General features: G+C 42.7%; 1 protein-coding gene across 1 annotated transcript; it reads left to right on the top strand.

Annotated features, from left to right (window-relative positions):
* Positions 1–7,906: 7,906 nt before the first annotated feature.
* Positions 7,907–22,387, top strand: LOC148356780 (methionine aminopeptidase 2-like). Its single transcript, XM_088347865.1, has 11 exons — positions 7,907–8,125; positions 9,770–9,847; positions 9,913–9,972; positions 10,056–10,158; positions 14,775–14,936; positions 15,013–15,194; positions 16,091–16,185; positions 16,268–16,364; positions 17,161–17,264; positions 17,334–17,449; positions 21,816–22,387. The coding sequence occupies exons 1-11, from the start codon at positions 7,966–7,968 to the stop codon at positions 22,066–22,068; spliced, it is 1,410 nt and encodes a 469-aa protein (XP_088203991.1). The 5' UTR covers positions 7,907–7,965; the 3' UTR covers positions 22,069–22,387.
* The last annotated feature ends 680 nt before the right edge of the window (positions 22,388–23,067 follow it).

The raw sequence follows: 23,067 nt of genomic DNA, 5'->3' as shown, positions 1-23,067 counted from the left end.
TCTCTTTGATCTCTACAAGGGGAATTAAGATTTAGTAAAACAGAAGCAAAACGAAAATAAACCTAAACAGCTTGACAATATCAATCACATTACTATGCATGGTGAGAGATTTGTCAGCTGGGGTTATAAAGTTTAAAATTAACTTATTTTGTGGAGCACCAAAAGATATGTCTTACCTTTGTAGTACTCTGGTTAAACTGACAAAACCCCGCCTCCTGGTCACATGTTAGAAGCCAAAACCAAACTCCACCCCATACCAGCAGATGGCACTGTTGGACTCAGCATTGCAGGACATTTACCAAAAACTATACACATATTTTAGCAGGAATTTCAATAAAATAAAAGTTATTATTACACCCGTTACATACACCCCCCTGAAATTCTGCTAAATATGGGAGTGCTACACTAAACAGAAAAAAAAAATCACATGCCAAAAAGGCAAATACTGATGAAAAAGAGGACACGAAAACTGGTACAGTATTACAAGGAACAAACTGAAGTGCATGTCAGTTCTAAAACTCTCCCAAAAAGGAGTGTGAAAAGAAAGGAGGCGATCAAACTCCTAACTAAGCACAGACTCAAAGATGCCTGTTACATCTCTGAAATATCAAACATTGTTCCTGTAGTTGTAAGTGCTCACATAGGCACAATTCTTGTTTCTTACTCAAGCTTTGTTACTCAAACTGAAAGTGCATCTCTACTGAACTTAAACTAGGAACTTGCAGATATTGCGGACAGAGGATTGTCACCTACCACATGGTTATTCATCTGACAAATAAGACGACTAGGAGGCCTGATGGACTGGCGGACCCTAAGACCATAACGGTTAGGTTGAGCACAAATAACCTGAGCTTGAAGGTCTGGGGCAGTCAAGTCTAAACAGTCAGTATCAGGGGAGTCTGCGTCCAGATGGTCAGTGTTCAATGGGGTCTCGTCTGGGAGACCCATACCCAAAGGGATCATGTTTTCAGAGCACTGTGATGGGCTTTCCGTATTGTCACTTGAAGTATGGTCAACATCTTGTTCGGGGATGTGCTGACTTCCTCGACTGGATGTATCAACACTGCGAGAGTCGGACTGGGCATCAGATCTGCTGTCTAGTGAGTTATCCTCTACCTCTGGATGAACTTGCTCTTCACCTGCCTGTATCACCCAGTTTACCGTACGGACATCACTGTCTTCAACCGCGTCAGGTAAATCAGGGCATACATCACTTCCATGCATAGCAGCGTCAGACTCTGAGTGTTCAGATTCGCTGGCCACATCATCCTCACAGGGCAAGAAGCTAACAGAGAGCAGCAAATTCCTGTGAACTACCTTCTCTTTGCCCGTCAGACAATCCTTGACTCTGTAGACATTGAGATCAGGCTTGACTGATATGACTTCATACGGGGTTGACTCCCACTTATCTGCAACTTTGCGTTTCCCCGGGACACCTCTGTTGGCGATCAACACCCGGTCTCCCACGACGAGAGGTGATCCTTTGGCCCTACGGTTGTACAGCTTGGCATGACGAGTCTGTTCTCTGAGAGTATTCCTCTGTACAATTTGAGCAGCTTCATGTAGATCTTTCTTCAGATGGCGTACAAAGTCAGAGTAGCTGACAACATCATCATTGGTATTAGCATGTTGAAACATGACATCGACAGGGAGACGAGGGATCCTACCGAACACTAGGTAAAACGGTGCAAACCCTGTTGTCTCATGCTCTGTGCAGTTATAGCAGAATGTGAGCTGCTGCAGCATTTGTGGCCACTTTGCTTTGGGCTGAGGGGGAAGGGTTCTGATCATATCTCCCAATGTTCGGTTGAATCGTTCTGCGATACCATTTCCCATGGGGTGGTACGGAGTCGTATGGGATTTCTGCACCCCTGCCATCTCTAGAAGCTCTTTGATCAGTTTGCTCTCAAAATTAGCTCCCTGATCAGAGTGGATACGCCGTGGGAAACCATAGACAAGGAAGAAATCCTGCCACAGACGGCGAGCAACTTGTTTGGCGGTTTGATTTCTGCAAGGGAAGGCGTGCGCCATCTTGGAGAAATGATCAGTTACGACCAGGACATCTACAGACTTGTTCTCTTGCCCAGCAGTCCAAAAGTCTATACAGACCAACTCCATAGGCTCAGAGGTGACTATGTTCTTGAGTGGTGCACGGTTGTGTGGTTCCGGTGTTTTCCCTACTACACAGCGTTGACAGGATTTAACATAATTCACAACATCACGTTCCATGCCATTCCAGAAGAATCGTTGCCTCACCAGAGACAAAGTACGATTCTGGCCTTGGTGACCTGCTGAGTCATGTAAACCTTGAAGGACTTTCTGTTTCAATGAATCAGGCACCACAAACTGGAAGATTTTCTTGGCCATGTGAGGATCTTTCCTTATTTTGTAGAGCATGCCATTCTGTATGGTGAGTCTGCTCCAATGCTTCAGTAGTTTCATCACACTAGGCGACTCGACAGCTCTCTCACGCCTGGTAGGTCTCTTGTGTCTATGCACAAAGTACATGGTTCTGCTTATTGTGTTGTCCTGTTCTTGTAAACCAACAAGCTGACTCTGTGGGAGTGCCGTTGACTGATCTCCCTTCTGCAGAAGATTGCAGTTAGCATCTGTTCCCATCACTTGACCCACGCCACCAGTGGACTGAGCACTGAAGACAGCAGCAACTTCTTCTGATGTCACAGAACCATTGGAGCCTGATGGAATTGCCCTTTTTACTGACTCGTCTGATGTCCCAGCACTCTCGTCTACAACAGCGTGACAATTGTTGGATACTCTGAACACCTCTTGCACAGTACTGTTGTTCACCCTGTTGACTTGGTCCAAGAGCGAAGTATAGGGCTCGGTAACAAGGCGATGACCCACACATGACCGTACAAATGGCTCACGGCTCAGAGCGTCGGCTACGATGTTCTTTGGGCCGGGAATGTACTTCAGGTCAAAATTGTATGCAGCTAGCTTCGCTACCCACCGCTGTTCACACGCATCAAGTCTTGGTTTGGTCAAAATGTATGTAAGTGGGTTATTGTCGGTCCACGTGGTAAAGTGTCTTCCTTTCAACCAATGGCTGAATTTATCACATACTGCCCATTTCAAGGCAAGAAATTCGAGCCTGTGTGCAGGGTAGTTGAGCTGGGAGCGAGAGAGCGTCTTACTTGCAAAGGCGACTGGTCTGGCTACTTTTCCACCAGGTGGCAGCTGTGACAGGACTGCTCCAATCCCATCAAAGGATGCGTCGACAGCCAGAATAAACGGCGCATCAAAATCTGGGTGGGCCAGAGCGACACCTGTCACGAGGTCGTGCTTCAGTGTTTCAAAGGCGTTCTGGCATGCATCGGACCAATCTGCAGGCGTCAGCTTCACTTGACCTTTCTTGCGGGCTCTCTTGCGCTTATGCTTGTCACCAGATTCAGATGTGAGCCTGAACAGAGGTTTTGCCTTCGCAGAACATGCTTCAATGAAGCTTTGGAAATACATCACCATGCCTAGAAAAGATCTGATTTTACTAGGGCATGGCGTCTTGCCATCCGACTCCATTAGATCAGCGACTTGTACGTCATTTATCGCTCTCACTTTCTCGGGGTCAGTCCGAATTCCATCCTCACTGATGACATGCCCAAGAAATTTCACAGTCCGTCTGAGGAAAAAACACTTTTTGGGTGCGAGCTTGAGGTTGTGTTCCTTAAGGCGAGTAAACACCATCTGCAGGCGTTGGAGTGCAACTTCCTCTGTGGGGGCAAACACCATCAGATCGTCGAGGTAACATAATAGGCTCATGAAATTCTGATCACCAAATATTGACATCATCATCCTCATAAATGTTGCTGGGCTGTTGCAAAGTCCCTGAGGGAGCCGGTTGTACTCGTGAAGGCCGAATGGTGAGGAGAATGCCGTGTACTTTTTGTCGTCAGGGTGCAAGGGGACATTGTAGTAGCCTGACGTCAGATCCATTGTGGAGAAAAAGGCATTTCCCCCAAGTGCGGCCAAAGCATCAGCTTGATGCGGTAGTGGGTAGGCATCCTTTATGGTTCTTGCATTAAGCCTTCTGAAATCAGTACATACCCTTAGTTCTCCATTCCGCTTCCATATGAGAACAAGCGCAGATGCATAGTCGCTAGTCGACTTCTGAATAATTCCTTTCTCTTCCATCTCGTTCAGAGTCGTCCTCAGTTTTTCATACTGACTTGGTGGTATACGTCTGTAGGGTAGACGGAACGGCTTATCATCAACAAGGTGGATACGATGTACAAACTCTTTGGCCTCTCCACAGTCCATCTTATGGCGAGAAAAGATTGACTCGAATTGTTCGATGATATGAAGGAGCTTGTCTTTACACTGCAGCGAAACCTCACATGACTTCAGGTCAATGTCTTGCAGTCCCAGAGCTTCCAATGCACGCATCATGTCCTCTTCTGACCTGGGTCGGACCTCTTTGCTCTGTACACTCTGCACGTTGCACTTGACCTCCTCTGCATTGGGCAGGTCTTCCGCTGCGATACAAGGAGACACATCTGCAATTTTCCTGTTTCTTCTCAGCACCACAACTCTGTCCGTGGGATTAAAGACTTTAACAGGCACCCATCCATCTCCCCAGAGTGGAGTAACAACTCGTCCGACAAGGACTTGTCTGGGCGCAGCCTTAGATTGGGTTGGCTCAACGACCACTGTGCTGCCCGCTGATGCCCCGGCCAACTCAGGTAACTTGCCCCAAATAACGTACTCGGTCCGTGGATTCAGCGTCACGCAACTCTTGATCTTTACTGTCCCTACCTTGTCTGGAATGCAATCACCTCTCCATCTCTCTGTGTTGGAAAGCATTGACAGGAATTGACTGTGGTTATCGGACAGACCGTTGTCAGGAGTGGAAACTAATCTCCAATAGCCATCAGTACTTTTCAATTGAGTCAAAATATATTTGATGGCATTGCTGCCAAGGATCATCTGTTCTGTCTGGCCTGGCACCACCATTACTGGTATTATCATTTGGCACCCGTAAACTGTGACGTGAATGTCGTACATATCTCTGGGAGAAACTTGGTGTCCACCGCAGCCTACAATGACATAATCATCGGCCGTGTAACTCATCATATCAGGGAATTGCTGCAGGAGGTACTTAGCTGTGTCCTCACTGTACAAGCCATCGACCCGCTGTCCAACAGCGCTCTGAAAGTGGGGCCTTCTTGCACAAGTACAGGTGTGTAAAACAGTTCGTCAGTCTCCGCTATTCTCTGAAACCCCTGAAAGATCAGCTTCTTCGATGGAGGTATCTTGTTGCTATACAACTCATAAATTGATTTATTGTCTTGCATGTCAGGCTTCACATTAGTGGTGGGAGGTATACTCAGTTGATCTGCACTGTTCTCCCCTAAGCGCAGATCAGTTAGTTTCCCTGAGGCAGTGGGACAACTTTCGTCACTGGACAATCACGTCGAGAATGCCCTGGGGCATGGCAGTGAAAGCAAAGGTTTTTGTCTCGGCAATGAGAGAGAGCACTGTGTTCGACTTCTTTGCAAATGATACATGGCTTGTCAGTGAAACCATTAATTCTGTCTCCAGGTCGCCTGGTTGGAGCTCGCCTTCTCCCTTGAAACTGGTTTGAGGTAACACGTATCAGAACCTTCTCCAACATACTAATAACGTCCATTAGAGAGACATACTGTGGGCTCGAAGTCTGAGGTGGCTCGTGCATGAGGGTTGGACCATGGTTCACCTCAGCTTTGTGTACGGCAATTTCCGCTCTATTCGCAGGTTGTTGTAGGGAATCTGCTTTGTAGCTCTTCTCAGCGTGGTATTCATTCAGCACCTCTAGTACCTCACATGCTGACCACTTTTCGATGGTTTTTGATCTGTAAGTGAGTGCCAGTTCCTTGCATGGGCAGTTCCTAATAAACATGCGAGTGACCTCTATTTCAGGGTTGTCAAATGTTTTGCCCTGCTCACTCAAGCACTCAGAGGCAAGGTCAGCTGCTCTGTTTAGTCTCAGCCAGTAGTCATAGGGGTCCTCCTGGTGTTTGGGCAAAGTTGAATAAAAGTCAGCTAAAGGGACAGCAGAGTACTTGGTACAGCTAAAGTGTTTCCTGAGGAGACTATAAATCATGTCAGGGCGGGTATAGACGTCTATATTACTGTTTCTAATGCCAAACCTAACTACATCTTTAGCTTTTCCTCTCAAATGCATTTGGATTTCCTCTGCTTGCTCTTCAAGTCTCACATTACTCTTCTTAATAAATGTCTTCATTAGATCTTCCCACTCATGTAATTTTATTGAGTCTGAGCCATCCCCATTAAATGATGGTGGTTCTTTAACCTTTCTCTGTGTAACCACCTGAACCTGTGTTACATCTGACACATAACCTGGCTTACTCAATGTGTTTGCTACATCTTGTGTGGCAGCAGCGCTAGGAGCTACTGTATTGTGTGACTGTATACGTGAGAAAATGCTATCAGCCAATGTATGTCCTATCTCCTGAATAACATTTGTCATCTGATCAGCTACACCCTCAGAAATGTCACTCGTGCTCTGATTAAACATGTTTCAAATATGTAAATGAGTCAAAATCACAAAATAAATCAGGAGCCTGCGTAACACGTCACTGTATAGCAATTTTAAATACTGTGAGCTGATGGCATCATGAAACAATGTGGCAGGTAGGACAGTCCTCGGTTCGGAGAGTTTGATAGAAGTCACGGGTCACGGCACCAATGTAACCGCGTTGTACGTGTCCCACCAAAGATCCACATTCACGCTGGACTGGATGATGAGGTTTTTATTATTACAGTTCTGCAAATGGATGAGTCACAACATTAGCTTTTTCTGCTGGGTCTGATCTCTTTGATCTCTTTGTAGTACTCTGGTTAAACTGACAACAAAGCATATCAAAGAGCTTTCTTTTCACTTTACAGAAAATACATTTTAGAATATCACAATACATGTATAAATCTTTGCATTTTAACAAGATACTTTTAGGAAGAGATCGTATAGTGGATTTTTAACGTTTACAATGAATTCAACATGTTTTTCTTTACTCTGAATTTTAACCAACATCATCCTTTTTTTTAATGTATATGAAAAATAGGAATAAAAACAATAATGAGTATAAAAATGGGTACAATATACCTGCAAATGGATGAGTCACAACATTAGCTTTTTCTGCTGGGTCTGATCTCTTTGATCTCTACAAGGGGAATTAAGATTTAGTAAAACAGAAACAAAACGAAAATAAACCTAAACAGCTTGACAATATCAATCACATTACTATGCATGGTGAGAGATTTGTCAGCTGGGGTTATAAAGTTTAAAATTAACTTATTTTGTGGAGCACCAAAAGATATGTCTTACCTTTGTAGTACTCTGGTTAAACTGACAAAACCCCGCCTCCTGGTCACATGTTAGAAGCCAAAACCAAACCACCCCATACCAGCAGATGGCACTGTTGGACTCAGCATTGCAGGACATTTACCAAAAACTATACACATATTTTAGCAGGAATTTCAATAAAATAAAAGTTATTATTACACCCGTTACATTTAGATGGAAAGCTAGAGATTTTTTTCCTTCTTCGAGTTTAACAGCGGTTAACATCACACGATTTCCGGTACTGAAAGTGAAGGTGCATAACAGTGGAGGATGGGCCCGACAGCGCGCCCTGCAGACAAGGAGGCCCTTTCAAATCAATAGTTCGTATTTCATTAAAACCATTTTTTCACCACTAGAAGGCGCCAAATAATAAACGACATCCCATTTAAAAAAAATATTTAATAAAAAAGAAAAACACCAACAATTGTATTTATTTAGATATTACCACAGTGTACTGCTGTCATATAGCTTCGGCCAGCGTCACAGGTAAACTATTTAGGTCATCAAAAAGTCAAAATGACTTCGTTACATGAACGCATCACGGAGACGCAAGAACATCCAATGTTCCCACAATGCTCCGCGCTTAGGAGTAGCAAGCTGTCATCGTCATGGCGGCGGTACTCGGGGAATCACTAGCGGAGCAAAAAAAGGTCCCAGTAGCCCAAATGAACGGAGATGTCGCGGATCGAGAGAATGCTGACCCGGTAGATGAGGCGGCTGCAAAAAAGAAGAAGAAAAAGAAGAAGAAGAACAAGCCAACTGCGGCTGGTAGGAATGCCGCGAGTGGGCTTAGCTTAGCAAATGCTACCTGTTGGTAGTGCCGCGACATGGAACGTTTTATAACCCACAAACCCGGAAATAATTCGAAATTCTCTTCAACATAAAACACCTTACTGTTGCATTTTAGAAATGCTTGTGTTTCAAACGATACATTTAAGTTGAACACTATTCAATTAATTTTCAATGCAAATTTTTATTTTCCAACGCTTACTTAACAAATAATTTAGTAAATCTAATATTGTTTTGATTTGCTGTGAAAGTTCACCCGGAAGTGCATTGACGGCGACAGACATAAAGATGGGAGTTGTTAGCCATGCGGGTAGGAAATCGCCGAGATTTCTTGTCAGGGCAACCTCTCCAAAATGGTCCTATATACCCTACTTGATGGTGACACCCTAATACAATCGTGCAAATATTCTCCTCATTCATGTATTTATTGTTTCTTTCAAACAAATATCCAATGTGCTGGTTGGATCACTTTCTACAACTTACAATTCCCTAAGTCCCCACTAAAGCTTCAGGTATATTGTTTGCGTGTTCACTTCAAATTTGCGCCGTTTCTTGGAAAAATGCAGTTCAAATCCATGAACAATTTTTGTTTAACACAAAAATAATAACGTCGGCTGCAACCAGTGTTAGCCGCTTTACTGAAAGAACGGTAATCATATACAGTTAGTAGTTTCTTTATTTAAAAAGTACTGTAATTCAATTCCTCCAAGATTATTGCCTCCTAAAAGTAAAGTGCTACTCTGAAGTAACTATTTACACATTACTGTATACACTTGCAAAGAAGCCCACCCATTAAAACTGTTTTAGAATAGCCATATATTACAAAAATAGAAGAATACGTAAACTCCAAATTGTGGAAACAGTGAACCCTTCATATTTCTTGGCATCTACAATGTTGAAGTCTTGCAAACAAACACTTGGTTCGAGACACTCTATATCCGTTTTGTCTCTTCAGTCTAGATTTCAATCTCAATTTCTGGGTACTGTCCAAGATTTTCCAAGCTATGGTGTATTTTGAAAATAAGTTTACAAATAAAAATACCAAAAGTTCAGCACACCTTTACCGTAAATTCTGTGCTCACATTTGCCCTATTGATTTTCCGTTGGTTTGTTGTTCTTGTATAAGCCCTGCCCCATTGCCACACAACCAAATATGCACCATTTAAGATCAAAGTTGTAAAGATGCGAGTAATACTCATTAAACCGGTAAAGAGAATATCTCCTGGCAGAGAAATTCATTATCCTTATACTCTGGGCTTCAGACGGTGTCGCCATAACAGGATTTAGTTTTACTTTGTTGATAAATATAAAATTTCCCATTCTTCCAAGAATGTTGCTGGCAGATGGAGTGTTGTATGTGACAATATGAGTGACGCAGCAGTATTCAGGGATCATTGTACACGGTCCTTCATGATCTGCATTTAATAAGTAGCAGAATTACACTGTAACACACGACAGTAGAGAAACAATTTTTTTTGATAACATAATACTTTGCTCATTACCCAGAAAAGTACATGCTTTCTTGGAATGCGTCCTTCGGTAATGCGTTTGTCCTACCTAACACTGCCACATACTATTGAATTTTGTTAATCAAGTAGGAACCCGTTTTTTTTTTTTGGGCAGGTCCTGAGGGCGAGGATGTTTCCGAGATGGCGAAAGAGCTGGAGAAGCAGGTGATTGAGGACAAGGAGGGTGAGGAAGGTAGGTTATGTTTTATTCTTTTGTGGTTCTTGTTTTGCAATCCTCCTCATCTTTTGCTTTTGCAGATGCAGATGATGGTGATAATTCAGCAGGGAAAAAAAAGAAGAAGAAAAAGAAGAAGGGATGTAAGTGTACCCAGCGTGTTCCCTAAGTAAAACAGGAAGCGAGTAATCGGTGAGGATATGTTATCATTTTGTTCTTCCCCAAGCCAAAGGTCAGACCGATCCTCCTTCCATCCCCATTTGCGAGCTGTATGCTAGTGGAGTCTTTCCCATCGGACAGGAGTGTGAATACCCTCTTTTGCAGGACGGGTAAGGAATTTACTCTGATTACTGAATATTCTGCACTATATGGCGCACACCCAAAAAATGGTCTTGAGTTATATACTTTTCATGCATCAGGTGCACAAGACTATAAGGCACATCAAATTGAGACTACAGTAATGGCTACCATATGTGCAATACATTTAAATGCAACGCCTTAAAATGTGCCACTGATTGAAATCGCAAAACATTGGATGCAATGGGATTTCCACCAGAGTAGTTATGGTGAGAGCACTGACACACAGATGATATATGAAATGGCATTTGACCGTATCCCATTATCCAGCCATGCGAATCTTTCACCTTTAGGAGAAATTTCCCATTTTTAAGTCAAAAAGGGTGACTTGCGTGAATTGTACAGACCCAAGGAAAAATGTTTTGAGGTAGGGAAGGGAGGTATTGAGAGATTTAGCAGAGTGAATCGGGAGTTTGAGGTGATGCGTGAATTACAATCTGTGCAGTTCACACGGGCAGGAGTACTGTATTTATTTGTGTGTTCACTGTACCAGAAACAAATGTTAGAGAACGGGGAAACAAAGTTAGAAAGATAAAAATTAACGCAAAACAGATTGCGACGAGGGGAAACACCTCCTGGGTTTATCTGATGTTAAGTCGGACTTTGGAGGACATAAAAAGAACACATCTTAAATATGTTGGTATTATGTTCATAGTTGTCAATAAAATTTTTACTCATGGCTGCATGTATTCAACAATGTTTCTCACTCTCAATGCTTAGTTTAAGCACAGAAAGTAAGACATAATTTTATAACGATCTTTAATCAAAAATTAGGGGTCTGCGTTATACAAAAATAAATGTGGTATTTCCTACACGCCTTTCTCACTGTTAGGTTCAAAACGAGGTCCAGATGAAAAAAGAGACTTTTGATTTACAATCAAACTTGTTTATTAAAGAAAAGCAAGTGCATTAAAACAAGGCAAAATTGGGTTTGTGATGAAATAATCCCACCGACTGAAACGTGAGCCCCCTTTTATACTGTTTCATTGATTTCTAGATAGATAGATACTTTATTCATCCCCTAAGGGAAATTCACATTTCCAGCAGCATCCCTGAGCTGAGAACAATACAATAATAAAGCCAAAAGAAAACAATATACAAATACCCAGTGTGACGTGCAAATGCCCACTTTAGCATGTTATATAGATTAACTAAATAGTGCTACACAGAACACATAATGCAGTAAGATCCAATGTAGGTGGTGTGGTTTAATGTGGGCCTTTACTCTGCCGGGTGGAGTTAAAGAGCCTCATGGCATGAGGAAGAAAAGAACTCTTCAGTCTGTCCGTAGTACAAGACAGTGACAGCAGTCTGTCACTGAAACTGCTCTTCTGTCCGGAGATAATGCTGTGAAGCGGATGCGATGGATTGTCCATGATTGACCTCAGCTTTTTCAGTGCCTGTCTCTCAGCTGCTGTTGTTAGGCTGTCCAGCTCTTTGCCCACAACAGAGCTCGCTTTCCTAGCCAGTTTATTGAGACGAGAGGCATCCTTCTTCTTGACGCTGCCTCCCCAACACGCTGCCGCATAGAAGAGGGCGCTTGCCACTACTGTCTCATAGAATATTTTCAGGAGCTTTTTGCAGATGTTGAAGGAGGCCAGCCTTCTGAGGAAGTAAAGTCGGCTTTGCCCTTTCCTACATAGAGCTTCTGTGTTGGCAGTCCAGTCCAGTTTGTTGTCCAGCTGCACACCCAGGTATTTGTAGGTCTGGACAAATTCTACACATTCTCCCTTGATGGTTACAGGAACCGGGTGAGTTCTGGTTCTCCTGAAGTCCACCACCATCTCTCTGGTCTTGGTGGTGTTTAGGTGCAGGTGGTTTGCGTCGCTCCATCGGACAAAGTCCTGAATCAATTTCCTGTACTCCTCCTCCTGCCCGTTTCTGATACATCCCACGATCGCAGTGTCATCGGCAAACTTTTGCACATGGCAGGACTCAGAGTTGTACTTAAAGTCCGATGTATATAGAATGAATAGGAACGGAGAGAGAACGGTCCCCTGCGGAGATCCTGTGCTGCTAACCACGGTGTCCGATGTACAGCCCCCCTGTTTCACATACTGCGGTCTGCCTGTCAGGTAGTCAGTAATCCATTCTACAAGGTGTGAGCTAACTCCCATCTCTGTCAATTTCCTACTCAGTAGCAGAGGCTGTATGGTATTGAAGGCACTAGAGAAGTCCAAAAATGTAATCCTCACAGCCCCCTTCGCCCTATCCAGGTGAGAGAGGGATCGATGTAACATGTATAATATAGCATCCTCCACTCCCACCTTCTCCTGGTAAGCAAATTGCAGTGGGTCGATGGCGTGACGGACCTGTAGCCTCAGGTGGTGCAGCAGCAGCCGCTCCATGGTCTTCATCACATGTGATGTCAGGGCGACTGGCCTGAAGTCGTTGAGTTCCTCTGGTCTTGATTTCTTTGGGACTGGGATGATGCAGGATGTTTTCCACAGCTGAGGGACCCTCCCCTGTTCAAGGCTCAGGTTGAAGATGCGCTGTAGAGGGTCTCCCAGCTCAGACGCACAGGCTTTCAGCAGTCGGGGGGATATTCCATCCGGACCAGCTGCCTTGCTGGTTCGTAGCCTTCTCAGCTCCCCACACACCTGGGCTGAAGTTATTTTTAGTGGGGGGATGTCTTCCATGCTAGTGTGCAGAGGGGGAGGGGGAAGGACAGCTGCACAGCTCAGGGGTGAGGATGAGGCGGAGTGGTCAAACCTGTTGAAAAAGTTGTTCAACTGGTTGACTCGCCCCACATCTATATCCACAGCCACTCCCTGCTTGGTGCTGCAGCCAGTAATTGTTTTCATCCCTTCCCACACCTCCTTCATGTTGTTGTTCAGCAGCTTTTTCTCCAACTTCCTCCTGTACTGCTCCTTCCCTTTCCGGAGCTGGACTTTGAGCTCCTTCTGTACTCGTTTTAGCTCCTGATGATCACCATTTTTAAAGGCCCTCTTCTTTTGGTTCAGAGGATCGAGGATAGAGTAAAACACGGCAACGCAAGCGCATTCTGATTAGTTTAGGCAGGAATCGCCTATTCAAATGCAGTGTATAATGTTAATTGCTAGATGGCGTGAGAGCATAATAAATGATACATCACAGCAGTTTATTGTTTCATGCTCCCGTCCTTGGGTTGTACGGGTTTGCCGAAAGGAGTTCCGTGCACCTGTTTGATAAGCTAGGGAGCTTCCAGCTCTGTAGAAACAAAGGTCTTTTGGCCTGGGAAACCCACGCTCCCGACACTGGAGGCGCTCGCTCCGGAAAACAACTCGAAAACGCAACTGCACAATTATTGAGTAAATATAAATGTATAAAAGTATTGTAATATGGTATAAAAGACACTCTTGGACCATAATTTCCCTTCCACTCACCTTTTCGAGCCCTCACCCATTTTCATGCCTGCACTATCACACAATTTTTGCTCACAGTGCCAACAACAATGATTTAATGCATTCTGATAGGTTAAACAGTCTCCAATTCTTTACCTGTGCATCAATAAACTCTAAGCTTAATATGTATGCATTTGCATAAGCTTGTAATTTGTTGACATCTGTTTTCTCCATTCCCTAAAACTCGTTGGTAAAGACAGCCTATCAGAATGCACGATACAAATACAGTGGGACCTCGCTACTTCGCGGTTGCACGTTCGCTAGTCTAAAAAAATAATAATAGTAAAAGAAAATAATTGAAATAAAATAAAAACTTTTTTTTTCTAAAGCATTTTTGAAGGGGCATCGCTACTTCGTGGTTCCACGTTTGCAGGTTCAGAGCTTTGCAGGTCTGAAAAATAATAAAATAAAATAATTAAAAAAAACATGTATTATTTTTTTTTTTAAGCATTTTTGAAGGGCCGTCGCTATTTCGCCCATTTTCACTTTTCGCGGGTGGTTTTGGTCCCCATTACCTGCGATAACCGAGGCATTACTGTTGCTGTTCTTGGCAATCTAAATAAAAATCGTGTAATAATGAGATTAAGTCTAATGCAGGGGTCTCCAATGTGGTGCCTGCACTAGAGTTCTCAATAAGGACAGCTGAGATGTCAGCGGAGCTTTTCTGGACATGGCTCACCAGTGTTGGGTCATGGTGATTTTCTAGTGAAATCATTTTTTTTAGTAGTGACCGAGTCCATTTTACCCCTCTTCTAAATTTTAACCTGGTGGCATAGTAGCAACATAGTAATGATTTTAGTTGTGATTATAGAAAGGCATATGAAACTGAGTGCCCTTTGCGCTAATTAGTATTAAAAAGATGCCTTCATCTTGAAAAAGGTTGGAGACTCCTGGTCTTAATACCTTGTCGTATGTCATTTGTACCACTAATGGTCTTGTGAGAAAGTGTCTGCACGCTCACAGCCATTACTCTGGTTTGATTCCCGTTGTATATGTTTTGCCATTTAGGTCAGCGATGTTTATCGATTTGATAGATCATTGATTCAAAGTGGTAACCTTTTATGGCAACGCTATTTTTAACCGCTGTTTTCTGCGGTATATAAGGCACACTTTCAAATTCCTGTTCGAATTGGAGTTTTTAGGCGTGTCTTGTATACGGTACTTGAGGGGCCTTTTTGACTAAAAATGACTGTGTTGGGTGACAGGCGCAGTGCGGCATGGCGCAGTAGCAATGAAGAGAAGAAAGTTCTGGACCGAGCAAACGAGGAAGTATGGAACGACTTCAGGCAGGCGGCGGAGGCTCACAGGCAGGTCCGGCAACACGTCCGAAGCTTCCTTAAACCCGGGATGACCATGATTGAAATTTGGTGAGGAGACACGCTATGTCCATTTCCGCTCTCTCGCCCAATTACCAATGACCGTAAACGATTATTTCAATGACAGTACACGTTTGGAAGATTGCTCTCGCAAATTGATCAAGGAGAACAAGTTGAACGCCGGCTTGGCGTTCCCAACCGGCTGCTCACTCAACCACTGCGCCGCCCACTATACCCCCAATGCCGGCGATCCGACCGTCCTGCAGTACGACGATGTGTGCAAGATCGACTTCGGCACGCACATAAACGGTATGATACTGTAAATTTGGGACAGCAGAGCGCATGCTCAAACTTAAGAACGAAAGTTAATTTCGTCTTTGTACAAGCCGCATGGGATTTTGAGCCCCAGGCTTACACAGCAATAAAAATGATTGATTCACGTCTATTACTTAGATTTCACGCCCGGCACACACCCTGTTGATGCTTTTGACTGCAAAACCCCAACAGTGCCATGACTTGCAGACTTATGCCGTCTTCAGATGTGTCGTTTACAGTGTTTGCTACAGGTTGTTTATGTCACGTGTTTTGGATCATGTGTCCATTCAAGATTTACAAAGATGAGCATATATTTAATACTGGGCCAAAAGAAAACGCAAATGAGGGCTGCATCGCATAAAATGTGAGCTCTATTTTTCTAGACGACAGTGCCAGGGAAACTATACTATGTAGAATAGTGCCAGATTGCAACACTGATGTTTTTTTTAATGTTGTCATTGGTGTTTGTTCATTCCAGATCTATAAATCTAAGATTCGTGCATGCATAATGTAGGTTCGTCTAGCTGTTACAACTCAGAGCGCTACGTTATTGGCGCACAGGCAGACGCAGGCAGATAAGGGGCGGGGTGACTGTTTACCCAATCGAAATGCAGTAAATAATACACGGTGGAAATCAGCAATGTAAAAAAAACACAACAAGTAAACCAAGATACAGTGAGGGATTACTGTATATGAATGTTGGAAAAAACAGACGAATCTCTCCTGAAGGGCATCTTAAATGTTTCCAGAAGTCACAGCGGTGTTTTGTATTTATGCGTAGTGGTAAAGAGCAGCTTTCCGTTTGCATCGTATTTAAAGCAGGTTTAAAATGTAGCAAAAAAAGTAGCTGCTTGTAGTCGGGAATTTACAGCACTTCAATATTTCTGCAGGGCGAATCATCGACTGTGCCTTTACCGTCACCTTCAATCCAAAGTACGACAAGCTTTTGGAAGCCGTCAAAGATGCCACCAACACCGGCATTAAAGTATACACCGCACTAAGATTTCAAAAAAAAATTGTTATTAATATTCAAAAATGATATTTGTATTTCTTCCCCATAATTGCAGAATGCTGGAATCGATGTGCGCTTGTGTGATATCGGAGAAGCCATACAAGAAGTAATGGAGTCCTATGAGGTGGAACTGGATGGCAAAACCTACCAAGGTATCAATTTTATTGAATTCTAATTGATTGAACGAGCAGTGGATTTCAAAGTCTCATTATTAAACCCCGCGCAAACCTTACCGGCAACTGTGAAGGACACCATGGCGTCTTTAGGTTGAGAAATTTGTATCTATTTTACCTAACATGAGGCTCGCATAGTGGGAGCTGACATGATTGTTAGCCAAAAAAACGTATCATTTACTTTTTTCTTTCCTTTTTAATTTTTTAAAATTTTCTTATTTTGTTCATGTTTTCCTCTTTTTTCCCTTTTTTCCATGTTTTCATGTTCCCCTTTCATCAGTTTATTATTTAAAAAAAAAAAATTCTTTTTTTCTTTCTGGTTTGGTCACTTTGAGCTGCCGTAGTTTGTATTAATCCTTGTGGTGTTTATTTGTTGCAATACAGCAAAATGTAGTGGTAAAATATTACACAATGTTCCTTTAATCCACTTGGAACAATGACAAGCGAATACAATTTTTGTCTGTTACCGGGGCAACCAACAGTGACAACAATACAAACACTCATCTGTGTTGTAACCTTGGACTACTCCTTACAGTATGGTGGTCAAAGGCGCGGTTGTCTTGAAATATAGGGCTCACATATTACACGATGCAGCCCTCATTCATTTTTTCTTCTGGCGCAGTAGTAAATATGTGCTCGTCATTGTAATCGTCATCTTGGACAGTCACATGATCCAAAAACACGCAACGTAAACAACTCTGAGCAGAACTGAAAAACGACACGGGTGAAAACAGGATCAGGTGTGCCACGGGTTTAAATATGCTCATTTCCGCAGTCAAACCCATCAGGAACCTCAACGGCCACTCCATCGGTCAGTACAGGATACACGCGGGGAAGACGGTGCCCATCGTCAAAGGAGGAGAAGCCACTAAAATGGAGGTGGGCAGCATAAATTTGTGATTTAGTGTTATTGGTAAATTTCTTGATCGTTCTCGATGATGCGGGCAGGAAGGCGAGGTGTATGCCATCGAGACGTTCGGCAGCACGGGCAAAGGCGTCGTCCACGATGACATGGAGTGCTCACACTACATGAAGAACTTTGACGTGGGCCATGTGCCCATCAGGTTGGCTCTTTTTTTTTTTTATCACAATTTCATGTTACTTACTGATGACTCGCATACATCTCGTCTTTATAAATTGGGGTTTATTATTATAAAGTTAATATTAACCCCTTGACGGCCTGCCTGCAGGCCAATGGGACGCTGGTAAACAAAAGTCTGAGTGTCTGTCACTGAAATATGTCACGCAACATATCATTGGAAAGCTTAAACTCCTGGGATTCAAGATATATTAAATATACTCATCAAAGAAACATCACGATCAGTCTGAAACAAGAGACCCAAAATCTATAATGCCGGCATAGCTCACCTATAACATCTCCTGGGAGTCTGCTCACGATACGATACCCTGCAAATATGGTTTTTACATTCACGAAAGTCCAGTGAATCCAGCCGTGTAAAATACTTATTCCAAAACACACGATAATGCTGACAATTTCTTTTTTAAAAATCTGCCTAAAAGCATTCCTGCATTGTTTGACAAACTTCATTGTAATCCATCTGCTTTGCTTTATTACTCCCTTTTAAAAATCATCAGATTATTTAATACTTACTAGCTTCTGACCTTTTGATTGACTCAACTCTTGGCCAATTGCAAGCTTTTTTTTTTACAGTCCAAAGCCGGGACAACCTATTAGGACTTGTATTAATAAAGTCATGAAAAATTTGGTTTTAAATATCTTTAGATAGATAGATAGATAGATAGATAGATACTTTGTTCATCCCCGAAGGGAAATTCACATTTCCAGCAGCATCCCTGAGCTGAGAACAATCGAGAACAATCGAAAATAACACGGGAGCTGCTGGAGTGGCTGCCATTCGTGACGGCGCCGGAAGAAAAGATTCAATTTAGCCAATAGTTACGGATTCAAATGTGGATTGACACATCGGTGAGCCAATGAAATTTCCAACGTAAATATGTACGCATTCACGATGGGAATTCAAATCAGAGCCGGAAGTTAACGTGCGATAAGCCATCAGTGATTTTGTTTTTCGCGCACCATTATTACGCGCAAGTATGCACAATCATGGATTAATTTAGGAAGAGAAGTCAAAAATACACAAGTGCAAAATTTTTAGGGCTGTCAAATGGTCATCTCCAAATAGCCATTTTGAGAAACGCCTAAACTTAGCATTGGTAAAATGTTTAAAATACAATGTTTAGTCAAATTTGACTAGGTACTAGTTAAGGCTTCATCCTATGATTTCACCTGTTTTACAACTAAAAGGCCCATGCTACACATTTCTGCAAGCATGTGATTGCAAAACAATCCAGGGGAGAATAAAACATTCTATTTCTGTGTGTTCCAACTTGGATTACTCAATGTTAGTAGCACTTGGAGGGATTATTTCAGTTTGGGACAAAATTTCAGAGTGTTATCTTTTTTGATACTTCACCTATTTAGTTTGGTGGCAACGTGGCGTGACCACAATAACGGAACTATCAAAACAGTGATGTGATTTCAGTCGGGCCTTTTAGAACAGATGCATGTCTTAGCTCTACAAACAATACACATAGCAACTTCAGTCACAGATAATTACGTTGGACCAGGGATGTGATTTGATTTGACCAAAGTGAAATTATCTGAAAATTAGCCGGGGGTCTGGGGGCCGCGGGCACCCAGCTAGGTCCAGGGCAGTGCCCTGGTGGGGGGACAAGTGGGGCGAAGCCCCCCGGAGCTCATGGGTTTTCCGTGTTTTTAAGTACTTTCAATGCACTCAGATGACAAAGAAATAGACAAAACAACAGCATAAATTTTCAATGTATATTGAACTATCCCATATAAAATTAGTTTAAGTCAACTCAAAATCAGTCACATTAAGAAACATTGGACTGCCTTTGCTTTTAAAAACTATCACTGAGAATATCATCATATCTAACTAATGTGATTACTAAGTTAACACATAAATCATGAAGAGTTCAAATTTCATGAACAAATAATTGTATCATGACCAAGTGAAAAGTAACTCATATTAGAACATACCACAAATGTCTGTTATAGCAGAAGATGTTATCTATAAATGAAAATACAATAATTATAGGCCCTACAGTAAAGTGTTGGTGTAATGTACACATGAAAATCTATTGTTGTAATTGTTAAATATTTATGGCCATTTTTATTACGTTATAATATTTTCAAAAAAAAGGGGAAAACTGTCAAATAAATTTGAAAAGTTTACCACCTACCTCAAAATTCACGACTCTATCAGCAACTGGTACAGGTTGTTGGGGTGGATCACGTCTCTCTATTACCGCTTCCGATTGTGATGTCAATAAGGGATAGAGGCCGTAAAGTTTTGGAGTTTTCGTTTGGGCACCGAAACTTCCAGCGATGGAATCATTTGTTGTTCTTGACTGGAGTTCTTTCACGTGTTTTTTGCTCTTTGCGTGACTTTCAAGAGCTTTGAAACCTCTCCCACCATAGTCAATGGTATCATGGCACCAAATGGAAAGCGCTTTCCCGGCACGATCGATCTTCCGAATAAAGTCACTGAACAAATTCGTCACAGTCTTCTTTCCAACATTTGTAGATAATTCCTTCTCCAACCAGTCCCATCGAAACTTGTTTTTTTACAATCTTATCAATTTCTTTAACTCGCGGAGCATCTTTGCGTTCGATCACGGACATCTTTCTTTAAACACCCGGCAAAACGTGTGAGAAATGAACAATGGCATACTCTTATAACAAGCGCGTTTATTGGTCAACACGGAGACTTCAACCAATCGCAAGTACGTTTCATTTCAGTTACGGAAACACTAAAATGGAATGCTGTAGAGACGAAATCGGATTTTTTACCACTTAAAAAATCGGAAATTTTAAAATTGTATTTTTGGAGATAAAAAAAGCGGAATTCCGCGAATTAGCGGAAAAATCACATCCCTGCGTTGGACCAAAGGAAAGTGTCAATTTAATAAAAAGTGCCTGTCCAACAAACGTTTTTGACCGTGGCTTTAAGTTCCTCCAGGTAACGTGTACAAGGAACAATGTATTGTGTTCAAGAAATATTTCTATTTTTTGATCTTGTTTGTTTCAATTGTGTCTTTTGTAGACCTGGTCTTAAATTTGGTTTCATAAGGGATTCAGAAAGTTTTGACTTTAACCTGCCTTAAACTGTAGGAATCCCGGAGATTACATTGTGTCCTTTTGAAGCAGCGGTCTTAAAAACCTGAGTAGCCTGTGGACACCTTCTGAAAATACCTTACCAGTGATGGATTGTGATTTCAACTTCTTACTATAATCAAGTCATGGAAGCACTAAATCTAGGTTCCTTGTTATATATACCATATTTTCCGCACTACAAGGCGCACCTAAAAGCCTTTATTTTTTTTTCAAAAGCTGACCATGCGCCTTGTAATACAGTGCGCCTTATATATGGATCAAAGTCTTGCAACCAAAGCAAGCAGCCGCCGACTAGATTTTCCCCCGAAGGCGAAGTCGTCCGCGGTGTATGCTGGGATATATACTGGCGTTTCGTTACATAACCAATGTGTCACTCATCATTTGAATCAGTCACTATTGGCTAAAGTTATTCGGAGGTAAAGGGGGCGGATCCTTTTTATCATTTACAGGCTCGCAGAGGCTAAAGGGGCGAAACAAGGCCTGCAATTGGCCGAAAAAGATGAATGTGAATCACATGTTGGGTTGCACTACGGCATAGAGAAAACACGTTTTACTATTCTGTATTTGTAAATATTTTACTATCGTGGATTTACTACTCACGGTTGTAAGAAGACCATGGTTACGTATCATTAATGAACGTGAAGGCTGCAAGAGAACTTAGGTGAGCTATGCGGATTTATATTTTCCCGGTATCTTGTTTTAGAACGATCTTGATGTTTCTGTGATGAGTCTATTTTGAAACTAAATTCAATTCAAAGTGTTTATTGTCATATGCACAGTAAAGAACCCCGTTTCCCTGCACAATAAAATTCTTACTTTGCTGTCCACACAGTTGCCAGCAAAAAATTAAATGGAAACTAAAATGTTTGTTTGGTGACATCGTGCGGACACCGCATCCGCACGTGTCTACGACACGTATTTGCTTCCTTGCAAGCTTTCGGAATGTTAAGGGGGTAATAAGTTTGACTGAACTATCTGACTGTTTTGTCGATGTTCCCATTGTAGCGCCTTATAATCCGGTGCGCCTTATGTATGGAAAATATAGGACCGAAAACTATTTTTTGGGGGTGCGCCTTATAGTGCGGAAAATACGGTATATGTTATTCTGTGGGGATAAAGTATCACAAAAGTTGGCAAAATATGCACACCATATAAGTCAAACAAATGGTCACAGTTCCTCTAAAAAAATGGTGTTTATTAAGTCCTATGTGCGAACGAGGCGCCTAAAACCAAGCCACTTCCATTGTCAGGCTCCCGAGGGCCAAGCACCTCCTGAACGTCATCAACGAGAACTTCGGCACCTTGGCGTTCTGTCGCCGCTGGTTGGACCGTCTCGGTGAGAGCAAGTACCTGATGGCCCTCAAGAACCTGTGCGACCTGGGCATCGTGGACCCCTACCCGCCGCTCTGCGACACCAGGGGCTGCTACACGGCGCAGTTTGAGCACACCATCCTGCTCAGGCCCACCTGCAAGGAGGTGGTGAGCCGTGGTGACGACTACTGAAAGGCCCCACGCGCACCAACGCCTCACCAACAATCCCGCTACCGTCTGCGTCACGGACTCGCCTTCGGACTTTTCAATTCTCCCGGTTAGCAACAAGCAGGAAGGTTGCTTTCACCGTCTCGTTTGCCCAAGACGGATAACTGAATTGCCTTCCCGCACGTCAGACTCGGATCAAGTGACTCTGCCTCGGACGTTGGGTGGCTGCATTCAATACGTTTGGCTTCTGTCATTAACGGCAGTGAATGAATGCCTTGCTTCCCGTTTTCAGCTCCCTGGAATGTTTTTGTAAGGAAAAAACAAATTAAATGAATTTACTCAATGCCTGATTGTCCTTCACCCTGTTTTTCCCCATACATAGGAAATTCTGGTAGTCCGACAGGATTTATTTGGTCCTGCCTGAGTCTCATAAACCAGGATTATTAAAGAATATTTTTTTTAATACATAAACGGAAAGTATATGTTAAAACGGGTACATTTCTCATTATATGATCGTTTGCAAACGCAATGGTGCATATTTGCGCTACGAATTACTGTTATAAGGAATTGTGGTCAGTCAGGTCCTCCTACTGTCCTAAAGCGCGCAAGATGATATTCGGTGATTGAGGTATTTGTCTCTTCCCGCCTACACTGTGATTAAACGGCCAGGTATAATATTCTATCTAGCTATCTACCTTGGTCATATCCCTCCAGAGAGGTGACAAAGAAAATAAAAAAGGGGAAAAAATAGCAAAAAACACACACAAACATATTTGGACCATGGCCAACCCAAATGCCCAAACAAATTAGCCACCTCGGCACCTAAGTTGGTCATGCTTTCGTCCCTCCAGATGAAACGGGACACAAGAAAGCGGCCATGTCACTCGGGTCAGAGTGACACAACACTCTTCTGTCAACAGTAGGGCCAGACAGCTTTCACTGGTTTACCCCTGCCACATCATGCAGTTTCCCTGCCCATCCCTTAGAACGCATCCAAACACCCCACTATCCTTTTACAACACA

The sequence above is a fragment of the Urocampus carinirostris genome, chromosome 11 (genome assembly GCF_059441175.1).
Source record: "Urocampus carinirostris isolate Australia breed hairy pipefish chromosome 11, RoL_Ucar_1.0, whole genome shotgun sequence".
In the NCBI taxonomy this organism is placed as follows: domain Eukaryota; kingdom Metazoa; phylum Chordata; class Actinopteri; order Syngnathiformes; family Syngnathidae; genus Urocampus; species Urocampus carinirostris.
Note: the sequence above shows the minus strand (reverse complement) of the source record. Positions and strands in the feature narration are given on the sequence as shown.